At 41.4% G+C, this 18,963-nt stretch overlaps 1 protein-coding gene across 2 annotated transcripts in view; it reads left to right on the forward strand.

The window, feature by feature from the left end:
• The window catches only part of OCA2 (OCA2 melanosomal transmembrane protein), a 433,117-nt gene that overhangs the window by 278,528 nt on the left and 135,626 nt on the right, over positions 1-18,963 (forward strand). For both annotated transcript variants that reach the window (XM_038532569.1, XM_038532570.1), the window contains exon 22: positions 13,023-13,116. In XM_038532569.1, the coding sequence (XP_038388497.1) occupies positions 13,023-13,116 (94 nt within the window). The remainder of the gene's footprint in view (positions 1-13,022; positions 13,117-18,963) is intronic.

Raw genomic sequence — 18,963 nt, forward strand, 5'->3', positions numbered from 1 at the left:
TGGATGCTTGTATTGCGATGTATTTCCCCCTTAGGACTGCTTTTGCTGAATCCCAAAGATATTGAATGGTTGTATCTTCATTCTCATTAGTTTCCATGAATCTTTTTAATTCTTCCTTAATTTCCTGGTTGACCCTTTCATCTTTTAGCAGGATGGTCCTTAACCTCCAAGTGTTTGAGGTCCTTCCAAACTTCTTGTTGTGATTTAGTTCTAATTTCAAGGCATTATGGTCTTAGAATATGCAGGGGACGATCCCAATCTTTTGGTATCCGTTCAGACCTGATTTGTGACCCAGTATGTGGTCTATTCTAGAGAAAGTTCCATGTGCACTTGAGAAGAATGTGTATTCAGTTGAGTTTGGATGTAAAGTTCTGTAGATATCTGTGAAATCCATCTGGTCCAGTGTATCATTTAAATCTCTCGTTTCTTTGGAGATGTTGTGCTTAGAAGACCTATGGAGTATAGAAAGAGCTAGATTGAAGTCACCAAGTATTAGTGTATTGTTATCTACGTATTTCTTCACTTTGGTTATTAATTGATTTATATATTTGGCAGCTCCCACATTCGGGGCATATAAATTGAGGATTGTTAAGTCCTCTTGTTGGATAGATCCTTTAAGTATGAGATAGTGTCCCTCTTCATCTCTCACTACAGTCTTCGGGGTAAATTTTAGTTTATCTGACATCAGGATGGCTACCCCTGCTTTCTTTTGAGGACCATTCAAATGGTAAATGGTTCTCCAACCTTTTATTTTCAGGCTGTAGGTGTCCTTCTGTCTAAAATGAGTCTCTTGTAGACAGCAAATAGATGGGTCCTGCTTTTTTATCCAGTCTGAAACCCTGCGCCTTTTGATGGGGTTATTAAGCCCGTTCACATTCAGAGTTACTATTGACAGATATGAGTTTAGTGTCATCATGATATCTATTCAGTCCTTGTTTTTGTGGAATGTTCCACTGAACTTCTTCTTAAAGGGGAATTTTAAGAGTCCCCCTTAAAATTTCTTGCAGAGCTGGTTTGGAGGTCACATATTCTTTCAGTTCCTTCCTGTCTTGGAAGCTCTTTATCTTTCCTTCCATTCTGAATGAGAGCCTTGCTGGATAAAGTATTCTTGGTTGCATGTTCTTCTCATTGAGGACCCTGAATATATCCTGCCAGCCCTTTCTGGCCTGCCAGGTCTCTGTGGAGAGGTCTGCTGTTATTCTAATACTCCTCCCCATAAAAGTCAGGGATTTCTTGTCTCTTGCTGCTTTAAGGATCTTCTCTTTATCTTTGGAATTTGCAAGCTTCACTATTAAATGTCGAGGTGTTGAACAGTTTGTTTTGATTTTAGGGGGGGATCTGTCTATCTCCTGGATCTGAATGCCTGTTTCCCTTCCCAGATTAGGAAAGTTTTCAGCTATGATTTGTTCAAACACATATTCTGGCCCTCTGGCCCTTTTGGTGCCCTCGGGAACCCCAATTAAACGTAGGTTTTTCTTCCTCAGGCTGTCGTTTATTTCCCTTAATCTATCTTCATGGTCTTTTAATTGTTTGTCTCTTTTTTCCTCAGTTTCCCTCTTTGCCATGAACTTGTCTTCTATGTCACTCACTCGTTCTTCCACCTCGTTAACCCTCGTCGTTAGGATTTCTAGTTTGGATTGCATCTCATTCAATTGATTTTTAATTTCTGCCTGATTAGCTCTAAATTCTGCAGTCATGAAGTCTCTTGAGTCCTTTATGCTTTTTTCTAGAGCCACCAGTAGCTGTATAATAGTGCTTCTGAATTGGCTTTCTGACATTGAATTGTAATCCAGATTTTGTAACTCTGTGGGAGAGAGGACTGTTTCTGATTCTTTCTTTTGAGGTGAGGTTTTCCTTCTAGTCATTTTGCTCAGTGCAGAGTGGCCAAAAAGCAAGTTGTATTGGGAAAAGGAGAAAAAGAGAGGAGAGAAAGAAGGAAAGAAAAGAGAAAGAGAAAAAAAAAGGAAGAAAAAAAGAAAAGAAAAGAAAAAAAAGAGAAAGAAAAAGAAAGGGAAAAAAAGGGTGGGGGAAGCAAACAAATCAAAAAGCAAAACAAAACAAAACAAACAAACAAAAAACAAACAAAAAACAAAAAACCCACGGGGGAGTATCTTCTGATTTTGTATACTTTAAGTCCCTTGACTTCCCCTGGAACTGTCAGTCTAGCTGGTCTTCTGGGGGAGGGGCCTGTTGTGCTGATTTTCAGGTGTTAGCACTTGGGGGAGCTGCTCTGCCCCTGCCTGGTGCAGGGCTCAGTGGGGGTTGTTTACCCCGTGAGGCCCCTGGAGGAACAACCCCTGTGGCAGCGGCCAGCTCTGGAGCCCTGGAGTCAGCTCCCACAGTAGCTCCAGAGCTCTCTGTCTGCAGGGCCTGGATGCTCCAGGGCGGGGCCGCTGATCTGCTCAGCTGGGGCAGGAGCGTCCTTGCTGTCCTGGGCCCTCCCGGCCTCTGCCTGTCCCGGGGGGAGGCCGGATCCTGGGCTGTGTCCGGGCGCCCTGTGCTCCGGAGCCTGCACTGTTGGATTCGCGCTCCTGGCTGCGCAGCCCCCTCCGCGAAGCAGCCCCTCGAGCCCCACGGAGCAGCCCCTCGAGCACCTCCGAGCTGCTCCCGGCCGCGCAGCCCCCTCTGTGGAGCCGCCCCGAGCCCCTCCCAGCTGCTCCGGTCCCGCCCTGCGCGCTGCACTCTTTTAGGGAGCTCAGGCGCAGGGTATGGCGCACTCTCCTGGGCGCGCAGTTGCTCTGTTACTGTCCCAGGGAGCCCGAGGGCATCCCCGCCCTCCTGGGTCCTGCTCCAACTCCCTGCGAGCCCCTTTCCGCCCGGGGAGGTTGGTGCAGCTCCTGCTCCTCCGGGACGGGGCTCTCCTGTCCTGGGGACACTCGCCCCGGCCTCAGCCCGGCTCCTCGTGGGGCCCCTCCCCCTTGGAGGCCTTTGTTTCTTTATTTCTTTTTTCCCCCGTCTTCCTACCTTGATAGAAGAGCGATCTCTTCTCACTGTTGCATTCCAGCTGTTCTCTCTTTAAATCTCAGGCCGAATTCATAGATTTTCAGGATGATTTGAAGGTTTTCTAGGTAATTTGGTGGGGACAGGTGATTTGGGGACCCTTCTTCTGCCATCTTGCCCCTCCCCCATTTGCTGCTTTTTAATTTTATTTTTTGTTTCTTGAATGATACTATCTGTGTATCTGCTCCTTTTGTGGCTTTGTCTTCTTTTGCCAGAACCCTAGCATCTTTCCATGTGTATCTTTCCATGTGTATCATGGTTAGAGAGGCAATGGCTTCCTTAAGTTCAGGCATTTGGTGCCAGATTTCATAAAGGATATGGGTCTACAGTTTTCTGGTAATGCCTTTGCCTGGCTTTGGTATCAAGGTAATGGTCACTTTATAGAATGTAAGGAAGTATGGCATTCACTTCAGGCTTGGGGATAGTTTGAGAAGGATTGGTGTTAATTTTTCAGTAAATATATCTTTTAGGGATCCCTGGGTCACTCAGCAGTTGAGCGTCTGCTCAGGATGTGATCCTGGGATCTGGAATCAAGTCCCACATCTGGCTCCTTGCAGGAAGCCTGCTTCTCACTCTGCTTGTGTCTCTGCCTCTCTCTGTGTGTGTCTCTCATGAGTCCCACCTGATGCGGGACTCAATCCCAGGACCCTGAGATCAAGACCTGAGTCAAAGGCAAAGGCTTAACCACGGAGCCATCCAGGTACTCCTCATTAAATATTTTTAATTTAAAACATTAAAGCATTTCTTAAATGTTTTGTAAAATTCACCAATTTGGAAGTGTTCTCTCCCCTTCAGTATTTTGGCAGACTTTGAGAAGGATTAGCATTAATTCTTGAAATCTTTGGTAGAATTCACCAATGAAACCATATGGTCTTGAGTTTTTTTCTTTTTGAAGACTTTTCTTTATTGATTCAATCTCCTTACTAAAGGGCAGCCAGTGTGGCCCAGCTGTTTAGCGCTGCCTTCATCCCAGGGCCTGATTCTGGAGACTCAGGATCGAGTCCCATGTCAGGCTCCCTGGATGGGGTCTGCTTCTCCCTCTGCCTCTCTCTCTCTCTCTCTCTCTCTGTCTCTCTGTCTCTCATGAACAAATAAATAAACTCTTTAAAAAATATCCTTACTAAATATGAGTCTATGCAGATTTTCTATTTCTTTGTGATTCAGTCTTGGCAGGTTGTATGTTTCAAGAAATTTATCCATGTCTTTTCGGTTGTCTAATTTGTTGTCATATAACTGTTCATGGTAGTCTCTTACAATCCTACGCACGTCTGTGGTTTCAGTTGTGATGTTTCCTTTTCTATTCTTATTTATTTGAATCTTATTTTTTCTTAGTTTAGTTAAAGGTTTGTCCATTTTATTTATCTTTTCAAAAAAGTGGATCTTAGTTTCATTGATATTATATATATATACACATATATATACACACACATATTTAAATGTACCTATATCACAGTATACATCTTTTAATCTTGTGTATCCTTTAATAGATTGTTGTTGGTATAGTTATTTTTAATATTTTTGTCTTTTAACCTTTATACCAGAGTTAAGTGATTCACATTCCGCCATTTATAGTATTAGAGTATTCTGAATTTGACTCTATACTTACATTTACCAGTGAGTTTTATACTTTCATTTGTGTTTGTGTTACTAATGAGTAACTTTTCAGCTTGAAGTACTTTCTTTGGCATTTCTTGCAAGGTAGGCTAATGGTGATGAACTTCCTTAGCGTCTGTTTGTCTGGGGAAATCTTTATTTTTTCTTCATTTCGGAAGTACTGCTTTGCTGGCTGCTTTGCCAACATTCTTGGTTGGCAGTATTTTTCTTTCAACATTTTGAATATTCTTTTGTGGACTGCAAGGTTTCTGCTGAGAAATCCATTGATGGCCTTATAGGATTCCCTTGTATGAGAGAAATTATTTTCTCTTGCTGCTTTTTGAATTTTTTGTTTTGATTTTAGGCATTTTAATTATAATGTGTCTTAGAGAAGAATAGGTGGATTAAAATTTTTGGGTGATCTGTTAGTTTCATGAACTTGGGTATCCAGTTCTCTCCCCAGCTTTAGGAAGTTCTTAGCGAATCTGAGAAACCACCAAGGAGCCGACACCGATGCAAGCACACGAGGGTTTATTAGCAAGCTCGAGCTTGGGTCCAAGTATACCCGACACAGCGGAGCAGGGGCTTGGACCCTGAGGCTAAGAGGCATAGCACCTTTATAGGGGCCAGTGGCCAATGGGATTGTAACATAGGCAGAAAGTTGCACAGTCATGTCGGTCCACACGCAGGTGGCCATTGAATTACATCTTACCCTATAGTATCCATTTGAGCTGGCCTATTACTTTGGTCAGAATTGGCGTGCAGTTTTGGCGGGTACAAGGTGGGGTTACATTGTTATGAGCCGATTTCTGATAAGGTTGTGCTCAGAGGCTTGACTAGGGTGGCAGCACCTTAAGCAATAAGCAGGTCCTGTGGAGGTCATACAGGAGGTGGCAGGTGCAGCACAAAATGGAGTTTGTCCTGCTCTGCTTGTCCAAGGGTAGGGGATTTTTGTTAAATTTCCTGGGTCCCACAGCCACTCCTTTCTACCTCCCTTTTTCTGGGACTCCAAAGATACATAGATTGTTTCCCTTGATGGTATACCATAAGTTTCATAGGCTTTCTTCATTTCTTTTCATTTTATTTTTTTTCTCATCTGGGTGATTTAAAATGATTTGTCTTTGAGTATCATGATTATTTGTTCTGCTTGGTCCAGTTTACTCTTAAAGATCTCTATTGAATTCTTCAGCTAAGTCATTATACTCTCCAGCTCCAAAATTTCTATTTCATTCTTTTAATATTTTATTTCTCTTTGTTGAACTGTTTGTTCTAGTTTTGCTTTTCTGTTTTTGTTAAGTTGTTTGTTCCCTTATAGCCCTCTGAGCATTTTTAGAACAATTATTTTGAATTCTGTGTCATACAATTCCTGGATCTCTATTTCTTTGGCATCAGCTGCTGAAAATTTACCATGTTTCTTTGGAATTTTCAGAACCCTCTAGACTTGTGTAGGTTTGTGTGCATTTGAAAAACCAGTCACTTCTTCCAGACTTAATGGACTGAGTAGGGAAAGACCTTTACCTACAGGTAGGGACAAGCTGGACTGTGCTACTATACCTGGGTATAGTGGTGGAGGGCATGAAGTGTGGGGTCAGTGGAAGCTCTGGTTCTGGAGTGTATGGTGAATTGTTGGTTCATTCAGCCTGCTGAAGTCCACACTGTCACTGTGTGATTCTTGGTGACTACCGTGGGTGGTCTACAGAGGCTACAAATGCTTTTGTGGTCCTCAGCATTGCCTCTACGTTTTTGTGGCTAGGGGCCAGGGTTGGCAGAATTGGTGGTTGGAACTGATGATGTGCACACACTTTGTTGCAGGGGGCAGCTGCAGGTGCCTGTGTGGTGGCAAGGACTAGTTGCAAATACACACGTAGTGGTATGGGTCAGGACCAGCAGTGAGGGGTGGGGCCAACTGAAGTTGCCCTGCTGTTATAGAGGCTCTGGTTGTCTGTGTGTGCTACCATGGCTGCTTGTTCTTGTCAGAGGTACACAACAGTAGAGGCTAGCTTTAGGAGGTGGGTAGGGGCATGCAGGTGTATAGCTGGAAGGGCTACCTGCAGGTGAGCCCAGTGGTACAGGCCACTAACAGGAGATAGGACCAAATGTGGAGTCACAAGAAGCTATGCGGGGCCTTGGCTATTGGTATGCACTACTGTGGCTGCAGGATCTTGTCATGGGTGTGCACATGGCAGTGAAAGTCAGTGACACATGTCAGACTAACAATACAGAATAGACAGCTGGAGGGGTTACTGAGCACATACACAGAGATGAGGGTCAGCAGCAGGGGTCTAGGCTTGTGTCTTGCATTTGCACAACTGCAGTAGCCTGGGCTGGCTACTGATGCAGTTTCTGGGCTATGGGTGAGGCTAGCATAGAGAAAGTGGGGAGGGATTCAGGTGGCTTGTATCAGGAAACACAAATACCTGGGGGCAAAAACTGATAAATATGCAGAGGGTTTGCAGCAACCATGCTGGCCAGTGGTGTCTTCAGTGGTAAAAGCTACCAGGGTCATCTGCAGAGCAGGTCACTGGGAACTGCTGTCTGTCCTGCTGTGTAGCTGATACTGGCAGGCCCTGGTTTTCTTCCTTGTTCATAGCCATGTCTGTAGATCTCAGGTTTGCCAGGTCTCTGGATGGGGTGAAACTGAAGTACATCCTCATGTGGCGTCCTGAAAGTCTAGGGAAGTAGGTTGCTCAACTGTTTGTTGAGAACTGAGCATTTTGAGTATTATCTTGTAATACCCTTTAGATTTAATTCTCCCACTCCTCAGGGATTGCTAAATCTTGCTCATTGAAAGGTTGGAGCCTTTCATTTCTGACTTTTCCTAACTTTTTTTTTTTTTTTGCTAAGTGTGCATTTCTTGTGAGTGGCCATTGATGTTTCTCTTCTGTTATCTCTACAATAAACCAGTATTTTGAAAAATAATTTCTTAAGTGTTTGGCTCACAAAGTTGGGCAGGGGGTGGGGGACCAAATAGTTTCATGAAATCTGGAAGCTGCTTAATCCCTCAGGGATTAAAACAGTGGCCAGTATCTGTGCTGATCTCTCAGGGTTTAAAAGCAGTAGTCGGTAATTAACACACATACCCAGTTTTTGGAGGACAAGATCCTTATTGTCCACCTTGCTAGCAGGAAGTTGCACATAAATGTGGTTTTCTGCTACAGGGCTGGGAGGATGGCGAATGATAACCAGTATAAGAAAGGCAAAATTAAACAGTTTCTTCTTAATCTCTTCCCTGGCTCCTGCAAGTGTTGGTTCACAATCCAGATTTCCAAAATAATTAAAGGCATACCTCAGAGACATTGTGGATTTGATTCTGGACCACACAACAAAGCAGATATTGAATCAAATGCATTTTTTGTTTTTTCAGTGCATATACAAGTTATGTTTACCCCATTGTATATTGTAGTTTATTAAGTATGTAATAGCATTATCTCTAAAAAAAAAAAAGTACATTCCTTAATTTAAAAATACTTAGGGGCACCTGGGTGACTCTGGAATTCCGGGATGAGTTCTGCATTGGGCTCCCTGTGGGGCGCTTGCTTTACCCTCTGCCTATGTCTCTGCCCCGCCCCTCTGTGTGTCTTGTGAATAAATAAAATCTTTATAAAAATACTTAATTACTAAAAATGCTAACCAGCATCTGAGCTTTCAGTGAGTCATAATCTATTTTGCTGGTGGAGGGAATTACCTACATTTTGGTGGCTGCTGACTGATCAGGGTGATAGTTGCTGAAGGCTGGGGCAGCTGTGGCAATTTCTTAAAGCAAGAAATCAATGAAGTCTGACATATCAATGGACTTTTCCTTTCATGAACAATTTCTCTGTAGTGTGTGATGCTCTTTCATAGCATTTTAGCCACAGTAGAGTATCTTTCAAAATTGGAGTCAGTCCTCTCAAACTCTGCTGCTGCTTTATCAACTAAATGTATGTAATATTCTAAGTCCTTTGTTGTCATTTCAACACTCTTTACAACCTTTTCGCCAGTAGATTCCATCTCTGGAAACCATTTACTCTGCTTATCAGTAAGAAATAATTTCTCATCTGTTTAAATTTCATCATGAAGTTGTAACAATTCAGTCACATCTTCTGATTTTAGTTCTCTTGCTGTCTCTACCCCATCTGCAGTTACTTCCTCTATTGAAGTCTTGAACCCCTCAAGATCCATAAGGGCTGGGACAGCTTCTTCCAAACTCCTGTTCATGTTGATATTTGGACCTCTTCCCATGAATCATGAATATTCTTAATGGCATCTGGAATGGTGAATCCTTTCCAGAAGGTTTTCAATTGACTTTGCTCAGAGCCATCAGAGTAATCACTATCTATGGTAGTTATAGTTTTAAAAGATGGTTTTCTTAAACAGTAAGACTTAAAAGTTGAAATGATTTATTGATCTATGGGCTACAGAATGGATGTTGTGTTCGTAGTCATATGTACAATATTAGTCTCATTGTACATCTCTATCAGAGCTTTTGAGTGACCAGGTGCATTATTCATGAACAGTAATATTTTGAAATAAATCTTTCATTTTCTGAGTAGTAAGTCTTGACATATTCACTAAATAATTTTGTAAACAAATGTGCTATCACCCAGGCTTTGCTATTCCATTTACAGAGCACAGGCAGAGTAGATTTAGCATAATTCTTAAGAGCCCTAGGATTTTTAGAATAGTAAATGAACATTGGCTTCAACTTAATGTCACCAGATGCATTACGCTGTAGGAAGAGAGTTAGTCTGTCCTTTCAGCTTTGAAAGCAGGCATTGAGTTTTCCTTTCTACCTATAAAAGTCCTAAATGGTGTCTTCTTCCAGTAGAAGGCTGTATTGTCTACATTAAAAATCTATTCCTTAGTGTATTCACCTTCATTAATTATCTGAGCCAAATTTTCTTTTTTTTTTTTAAGATTTTATTTATTCATGAGAGAGACACACAGAGAGAGAGGGGCAGAGACACAGGCAGAGGGAGAAGCAGGCTCCATGCTGGGATCCCGAGGTGGGACTCAATCCTGAGACTCCAGGATGACACCCTGGGCCGAAGGCAGGTGCTGAATCACTGAGCCAGCCAGGGATCCCCTAGCTTTTGGTTTAAAGTGAGAGATGTGCAACTCTTCACTTGAACACTTAGAGGCCACTATAGGGTTATTATTTGACCTAATTTCAATATTATTCTGTCTTAAAAATTGGGGAGGCCTGAGGAAAAGGAGAGAGATGGGAGAATAGCTGGTTAGTGCAACAATCAGAACACACACAACATTTATCAATTAAGTGTACCATCTTATATGGATGTGGTGGGTCTTGGTGCCCCAAAGCAATTACAATAGTAACATCAAAGATCACTGACTACAGACCACCATAACAAAAATAATAATGAAAAAGTTTGAAATATTGCGCAAATTACCAAAATGTGACACAGAGACCCAAGGTGAGCAAATAGTGTTGGAGAAATGGCCTGCCAATTGACTTACTCCATGCAGGGGTGTCACAGACCTTCAACTTATTAAAAAAAAAATGCAGTATCTGTGAAGCACCATAAAATGCAATAAAGAAGGTTTGCCTGTATTGTTTTTTTTAATTTTTATTTATTTATGATAGTCACAGATTGAGAGAGGCAGAGACATAGGCAGAGGGAGAAGCAGGCTCCATGCACCGGGAGCCCGACGTGGGATTCGATCCCGGGTCTCCAGGATCGCGCCCTGGGCCAAAGGCAGGCGCCAAACCACTGCGCCACCCAGGGATCCCGGTTTGCCTGTATTGTAATGGATTGAATTGTATCTCCCCAAAAGTTAGGTTAAAGTCCTAATCCCAGGTTCCTGAAATTGTGACCTTATTTGGAAATTTAGTCTTTATAGAAATAGTGAAGTTAAAATTAGTTCATTAGGATGGACTCTAATACAATATGACTGGTGTTCTTATTAAAAGGGGGAATTTGGAAGCACAAGCAGGCATGCAAAGAAGGAAGAACATATGAAGACACATAAAGAGAATCTGGCCATGTCAACTGGAGTGAGGCACCTATAAGCAAGGATTATTAGGAAGCACCAGAAACTACATGAGGCTGCAAGGATCTTCTAGAGTTGCCAGGGAAAGCGTGGTCCTGCTAACAGGACTTTAGACTTCTGGTCTTTGTAACTGTGAGACAATGTGTTGCTGTTGTTTCAAGCTACTTGGTTATGGCAGCCCTAGGAAATTGATAATAGTTACTTCAGACGGTTGCTGACTTCAATAATTGTTTGGGTGGAATGGTGGATGGATTTCTGGAGCTTCCTACTCTGCCGTCTTCTATGACATCCTATTTATTTATTTATTTATTTATTTATTTATTTACTCTAATATAAGCTCTATGAGGACACGGAATTTTGTCTCTTATGTGAACTCTTATGTAAACATAGCATTAACAGACAAATACTGCAGCAGTAGGTCACTTATTATTGAATGCTTTAAGACACAAAGGAACTTGGACAAGTCAATATGGTCCCACCCTGGTGGAGAAGTGAGGTGTGTGTTAAATGTGATGATGGAAGTAAGTTCAGCATAATGTGATATAAAGCATCAGCCACTTTGGGAAAGCCAGGGGAGGTTCCAGAAGACAGATGGCCAATGCTGTGTGAATTTGTGCTTTGTTTGCTCCTCCAAAGAGCCAAAACTTCAAGTTTGAAACTCTCTGTGACAGCATTTGGGTTCATCATGAGACAACAAAAGCAAAGATTGAAACATGCAATGAAGATTGCTCAGGGGCCCCTGTGCCAGGAGTTTCTGTGTCTGCATCAGAGAGATTTCCCAAGATGTTTTCTCTTCCAATAAATATTTGGGGGAAAAAAATGTGAGCTTTTTAAAATGCTTCTTGTGACCCAAGAAATATTAAGGGCTCTTTCTCAGACCTTATAAGGCAATTCTGGATACTTGTAAGCAGGGCTGGCAGAGCAACATGTGCAGTAGGCTGGTAGAGAGGAGTGTGTGCAGCAGGTGCATAGGTCTGCAGGTCACCTGCAGCCTGCCAGTCAGTCTCTGCTGGAGCAGATGGGATCTCCTCAATGTGTCCTTCCTCTGGGGCCCCCATAGGGCAGCAGTATTTTCTAGGGCATATTTTTCTCATGGCCAAACCTGAAGCTCCAGAGTAGCTTGCAATAACATGGGATGCTTTTTTCTAGTCCACTTACCTTTCATTGGTCAAAGCCCAGTGTCAGTGGGGTGGGGAAGTGGATCCTTTTGCCCCATTGGGGCCACTGCAGAGGCATGCATGTGAAGTCCTACTGCAGGGATAAAGAACTAGGGAGTGATCCAATTTTCCTAATTAAACAATTAGGCATTACTTTTTATGATGTCAAGTGGCCTGCTCTCCAGCAGAGCATAGTTCTGCTGTCCTTTGATTCTCTACAGCAAATGAAATCATATGTCACATATCTTCACATTAGTTTCGGCTTTCTGCTTTTGACTTTGGGAAATCCTTTCTGAATGGGTTACCATTGGAACCCTCCTCACCTGCTCTTTAGAGATGTACACACAAGGCCCTGGGGCAGCAGATTCAATGGTCCTTCCCTAACATCTTGTCTTGTGTGCTGCCCTGAGGAACCTAGCAGTGGCAATATGGACCAACATCCCCCCCAAGCCAGCTGGAAGCAGGCCTCATGGCTACATCCTCTCCCTGGCTACATTCTCCTACATTAGCAACATGATCCACAAGGGGACATGCTTTTGGAACACAAATTCCTTACAGAAACCTCACAGCTGCTGCATGTTTCTTTGATAACAATAATATGAAATTCATCTTTGTCAGAAAGGTACACTGGATCCTAGCATGATTTACTAGAGTACTACTTTCTAGTTATTGAATCTGATACCTATTATCATATGAACATCAGCAGGGTTGGGAAGACTGCACAGAGAGCAGTGCTGAGAAGTGGTTTAGCACATGGTTACCATTGTGCAGTTTGGAATCAGAGAACTGTGCTCAGGTTCCAGTCTGATCACTTATAAGATATGTTTCTCTCCATACCTTGATTTCCCCATCTATCGATTGAAGGATGACAAATAGACCTGAAGGATGTTTGAGGATTAAATAACGTGATATGTGCGTGGAGTTAGTATAAAACTTGGTCCACTGCAAGGCTAAGAAATGTTGGTTAGATGGTAAGAGTCATGGTCTCAGCCACTGTAGAGGTTCTACAGGACTTTATGCCACTTAGGATCCACAACAGAAGTTAGGGCAGTTGAGGAAAACCAAGATTAGCTGGTTGGTCATATGGCTGGAAACAAAAACATCTCCATGGACTCAAACTCAAGGTTCTGTGGATTCTGAAGTTTACTTTGTTTTCCTGTTGAACATCCTATGCTTCTTACAGTTTGATGAAAAAGTGCTTTAGATTTTGTAAATCAGTCACATTAGGGAAACTCTTCTGGGTTTCCATGTATTTGACTGTAGTGTTCCTTTCCTTTACAGATTCCTGTGCTCCTGAACCTCATCCAAGACCCTGAGGTCAGCCTGCCTGCACCGCCGCTCATATATGCCCTGGCCCTTGGAGCCTGCCTGGGAGGTAAGGGGGTGTGATGCATTCACAGAAGTGACCTCAAAGTGGTGGTTTATACATGGTGGTTTACATGAAGGTAAATTAAGGAGAGTTTGGATGATTTCCTGAGTCAAAAGCCATCTTCAGCTTTTACTGAAGCAATTCTAGAGCTCTTCTATTCCTCTGTAAGCTTGTCACTTCCCGCCCTCTGCAGAACTTCCCCTGACATTCTAAGACTGCAGCCTGAGGATGATCATTACTGAAATCTCAAAGTGAATGTGCTCCCACGCTGCACCCATACTTCACCCACACAAATGTGGCTTGTGTTTAGAAACAGATTTTGAATCAGAAACCATCTTCAGTGCAGTTTCTTATTTCCTCCATAAAGGGTTGGGGGGAAGATGAATCAGTAAATAAAGATCTAGAGACTCTAACTTAAGAGTAAGAAAAAGGATGAAAGATTATTCTTTTTTGGACAGGGGAATTGTCCTTTAGAGAATTTAAGAAGTAAATTAGTGAAAGTATCAAAAGAGACTAACCTCTGGTGAGCAAACAAGGGTTTTGATCATCTTTTGAGGGAGCTTGTGTTAGAGTCCTTCTCATTTTTAGGAGGCATAATCACCTTAGGGAACACAAGAGGATTTTGGAGAATCTTCGATAAACACACCAGATACATTTAAAGTTTTTATTCTTATATCCAGGCATGCTTAGGTAATCCAGCTTGCTTCATTCTTTGATTACACTCTGACTATGAAATCAATAACTCTCTGTTTAGTTTATCTCTTTGTTTATAAAGGGGGATTAGTGTAATTCAGTAAAGTCGCTATGATTTCTGGAGGGAGCTAATTCATTTAATTCAGCAACTTAGACTTCGATTACTTATGAGACTATAGATCTGGTAAAATGGCCCCCATTTAAGCATTAGCCCCAGGAAAAGCAATAACTGTATTCACAGCTACATTTAACATCAGTGATAGAAACAGAATCTAGGGGCACCTGGAAATATGTCTGTTATGTGGGACTTTGTTCATTAAACCTTACTGAGCATCTGCTGTAACCTGAATTCTGCTTTTGAGTGGGGAGATAGTGACCTAAGCTAAGGTTACACCTGAAACAGATGTATCCTCTCATGGAGGAATGCACAGAGTACTTAGAGGTCCCAGACAGAGCCTAGAGGGAATCTCAGGGAAAGTCCTCCAGAGAGGAAAGCTTTGAGCTGGGTCTCAAAAGGTGAGAAGCCTCTTGGGCTAGTGCTGATTCCCCAGAACATGTAGAATGAATGTGGGTGGGATTATCAAGGACAGAAGTTAACATGGACCATTTACATGACTAATAACCTAAAATACATATAAATGCCTTTTGACTGAGGCACCTTTGAAAGCAGGGATTCAGCTGTAATGAATAATAAATGTATTAAGGCTTTGAATCTTTTTTAACCTAGTAGCTCTGGTCATTGAATGACACTTGTTCCTGGATTGCAGATACCCAGTTGTGCTGAGTGTTAACTTTATACTTACTCTGTAAGGGATCCTCTTTCATCGACTCAGAGTTTGGAATTACTTTTTTAAAAATTGTGGTAAAATGTACATGGCACACAATGTACAATTTAACTATTTTTAAGGATGTACAACATAAGCAGCCATTAGAGAAATGTAAATTAAAACTACAGTAAGATATCATCACATATATGTAAGAATGGCTAAAATAAAAAATTGCAAAAACACCAAGTATTGACAAGGATGTGGGGAAACTGGATCACTTATACACTTATCATTGGAGCTATAGAGTGGTCCCATCACTCTGGAAACAGTTTGGCAGTGTTTTAAAAAACGTAACCTGCAACTACCATAAAACCCAGCAATTGTACAACTGGGCATTTATTCTAGAGAAATGAAAACTTATGTTAACTCAAAACCTACGTAAAAATGTTGATTTGTGATAGCCAAAAAGTAGAAATAAACCAGATGTCATTCAATAGTAAATGACTAAAAAAACTGTGGTACATCCCTACCACGGAATGCCACTTGACAGTAAAAATAAATTATGAATTGACACACATAGTAACCTTAATGGATCTCCAGGAAATTATATGGAGTGAAAAAAAAGTCAATATCAAAAGATTACAGACTGATTACATTTATATGATATTGAAGAGATACAGTTGTGGAAAAGCAGAATAGATTAGTGATTAGTGGGGGTTAAGTACAGGGCAAGGTGGAAGGAAGTGTGTCCAGGTGTAAAAGGGCCATAGGAGAGATCATTTTGGTGATGAAAATGTTCTGTATATTGACCATCAATGTCACTGTTCTGATTGTGATATAGTACTATGATTTTGAATTACCTTACCATTGAAGGAAACTGGTAAGTGATACATGGGATCTCTTTATGTTATTCCTCATAACTTCATGTGAATATACAGTTACCTCAAATAAAACTTCAGTTGCAATAATAGAAAAAGGAAAAGGCAGAGGGAAGAATGTTCTTATTGATTAAATCCATAATTACTAAACTAATTAAATATGGATAGATAGGCTGACTGAAAAATAAAGTCAAGGAAATAAACAATAAATTACAGAATAAAAATAAAACACATAAAAATTCATTATGAGAAATCCAATATTTGACTTCTAAGAAAAATCTCAGGAAAGACACTGAAATGAAGGAAGGAATTTATCCAAAAAATAATAGAAGTGAATTTTCCTGAGTAGAAGCAGCACATGAGTGGATACATACCTAATGCCATCTTTGTGAAATTTTGGAACTTTATGGAGGCTTAGAAACCTGCCTAATGTCATACAAGTAGTAAATCTTAAAGCTGGGAATCTAGCAGCCCAGCTCCAGAGTTTATTGGCTAAGGTCTCTTTATGTTGAGAACAAGAAATTAGAAATACTACTAGGTTTAGCAAAAAATGGCACAAAAATAGTGTTCAAATTTGGAGCAAATTAAAATGAAACACGACTTTAAGCAAATGATAGAACATAAGAAATGAGACTTGATTGGCCCGTGGTCCTGGTAGATGGTAAATGGTCTTGGCCTTACAGGGGTTGCATTTACATAGTCTGGATGGTATAAATGTTGCTGACTGAGTTTCCCAGTTGGAATGAACCCACATCCAACCTTGGAAGTCTTAGCTACTCGTAAAATATGCTACGGTTGTTAATTTCCTTGACTCTCAAGCTTTTCTATTTTATTTGTTGCCATATCCATGTATTAGTTGTATTAAAAATAAATTTTAAAGATAATTTAAATATCTACTGGTTAAAACATAGAGAACAAATAAAAATGAAGACGACTTTAGGTCCAAGCATGCATGTTGTCTTTTCAAAGTTACCTAGGGATTGTGGACAATCCAGGAGACATGTGGCTGCATTAAAACCTGTTTCTTCCCTTTGGTCATATTCAGATCTCGAGTGACAGGTGTTTCTTCCACTTGCCAAAGGGATTTCCAGCATATAGTTAATTTTTATGTTGCCTGTCAAGTGGGAAATTATCAGTGGTCTGAGAGCATGGCATATTTGATCCAACTTGGACTGGCTGATAAAGGATGTTAAATTGGAGATTCTTTATAAACTTATAAAATATCCATCAAAAATGAAACATAGTTTTGAAAACGTTGTTTTGTCTCTAGATCCATATATCATCTTTCCATGTAGGACTACCCAGACATGCCAAGACAGGCAACAGCTGTTCACATGCACATACCAAAACCTATTTGCTCCTCTATAAATGGAAGCAGGAAAGGAGGCCTGAGCCTCATTAGTGACACCTAGGGCTTTTTTCTCCTTACCACATGGAACACATGCCATTTGTGGAGTACCATAAGAAAGTCTGGTAGCATCTTATTAAATTGCTACAACAACCATTGACATTTGAATAGTACCCTCATATTTTTAATCAGGAAAGGTGGTGACTATCCTCATTTTATTCAGAGGTTACTGACTCACCTACATCTCTTCCCCAGTGATGATAAGGCAGGGGTAGCCAGGTGCATTCTGCTCCTTGCCAAAGTCATTTGGAGTCAAGGAGGCATGAGGGAGTTATTCTGTGGGGATAGAGGGCCTTCTGGTAATGATTTCCCTGAGCCTGAGAACAAATCTTAGGCAAGAGAGTGCTCCTGCTTCTTTCTCCGGATACTGTCTTCTGTCATGTGGTAATGAAAGGGCCTGGAGCCCTTTCCAGACTGAGTGTGGGGCCAAGTCTGTTGATGAGTGGAAGAGCATACAAGTGGAGATAACTGGTCCTGAAAAACACCACTGAAACCTGCAACTAACAATGAGTCTTGACTTGCCTGTCAGAGGAGATAAACTCTCTGTATTACCAACACCATACTGTTTCTAATCTTCCTTTCTCATGACCAAAAACAGCTTAATCAATATAACAGAGCTGATCAGTGATCACTCTTGATTACACGGTTTAGCAGAGTTGAGACTTTGATGGAGGTCTTCAGAATCCAAATCTAGCATTCTTTCTACTCTACCTGCTGATATACTGTTTCCAATACACTTGTGCAGGGCCCGTTGTCTGGCTAACCCAACACTGCTCCTACTCTCTTCTCTCTTGTGTCCCTCTACTGTTAATAGTTGCTCTGTAGCTCATCTGCACTGTTTGTCTCATTTTGCTAACCAAGAAGATATGAGGGAAACCTGTTTGGGAGCCTCTAAACATAGATTTTACCCCTTTGATAAAAATGTATTGATACCAGTTCTTCTCCATACTTCCTACCTTAAATATGACCATGAAACCATCTGTGATGAGTGGGAGAGGCCAAAAAAATTGTGAAGACCCACTTGTGAAATTACTTATGACACTGACCTGATGCTTGGCAGCCCTCTGTCCCTAGGCTTCTTGTTACATGGGAGGAGATTATTTTCCATTGTGTATAAATCACTGTTATCCAGGTTTTCTGATACATATAGCTGAAAGCTTTCTTAAAAAAATCAGCCATCCAAAAGAATGAAATTTACAATTTGCAATGACATAGCACATGTTGTGCTAACTGAAATAAGTCAGAGAAAGACAAATGCCGTATGATTTCACTCATATGTGGAATTTAAGAAATAAAACAGATGAGCAGGGGAAGGGAAGGAAAAATAAAATAAAATGAAAATGGAGAGGGACCCAAACCATAAGAGATGCTGAACTCTGGAAATGAACTGAGGCTTTCTGGAGGGAAGGTGAATGAGGGGGATGAGGTAATTGGGTGATGGGTATTAAGGAGGGCACTTGATGTAATGAGCACTGAGTGTCATATGCAACTGAAAATCACTAAATTCTGCCTCTGAAATTAAAAATATAGTATATGTTAATTAATTGAATTGAAATAAAGAATTTTTAAGAAAGAAACAGTAATCAGTGAGACTTAATAGGTTAAAGTACCACTTCCCAGGTTATGAGGTATTCAGGAGGCTGAATGACTTCCTGCAAAGGGGTGATTGAAAGGCAAATCTGGGGAAGGATCTCAGGCTATGAGGCCATATCCCAGTGCAGAAAAGGCTTTTGGAGGAATAGCAATCTCCATCGTGCCATCTGTGTTATATTCCTGAAAAGGTGGCTAGGAGTCAGATATACAAAAGCTGAACAACTGCCTTACTGAGAGAAGTCAGTCCAGCCCTTGCTCGTTTCTCTGCCTCATATTCTTTCTAAGGAAAGATTTTGAGCCATGGGGCTCTTCACTCTACCCCTCTCTCCAGCCCTCTTCATCATGCAGCCAGAAGACCAAGATTCTATCCCTTGCCTTAGATCTTTGAAACTCTCCTATTCCATTTCCCAGATCCAGAAGTGCTCAGGAACAAATTTACCTACTGAGCCAGTGCCCCCTGGCAAAAGGAAGGAAATAGAAAGGGCCTTTCATTTTCTGGCAAGTGGTCTGTTGC

Source organism: Canis lupus, chromosome 3, assembly GCF_011100685.1.
Source record: "Canis lupus familiaris isolate Mischka breed German Shepherd chromosome 3, alternate assembly UU_Cfam_GSD_1.0, whole genome shotgun sequence".
NCBI lineage: Eukaryota > Metazoa > Chordata > Mammalia > Carnivora > Canidae > Canis > Canis lupus.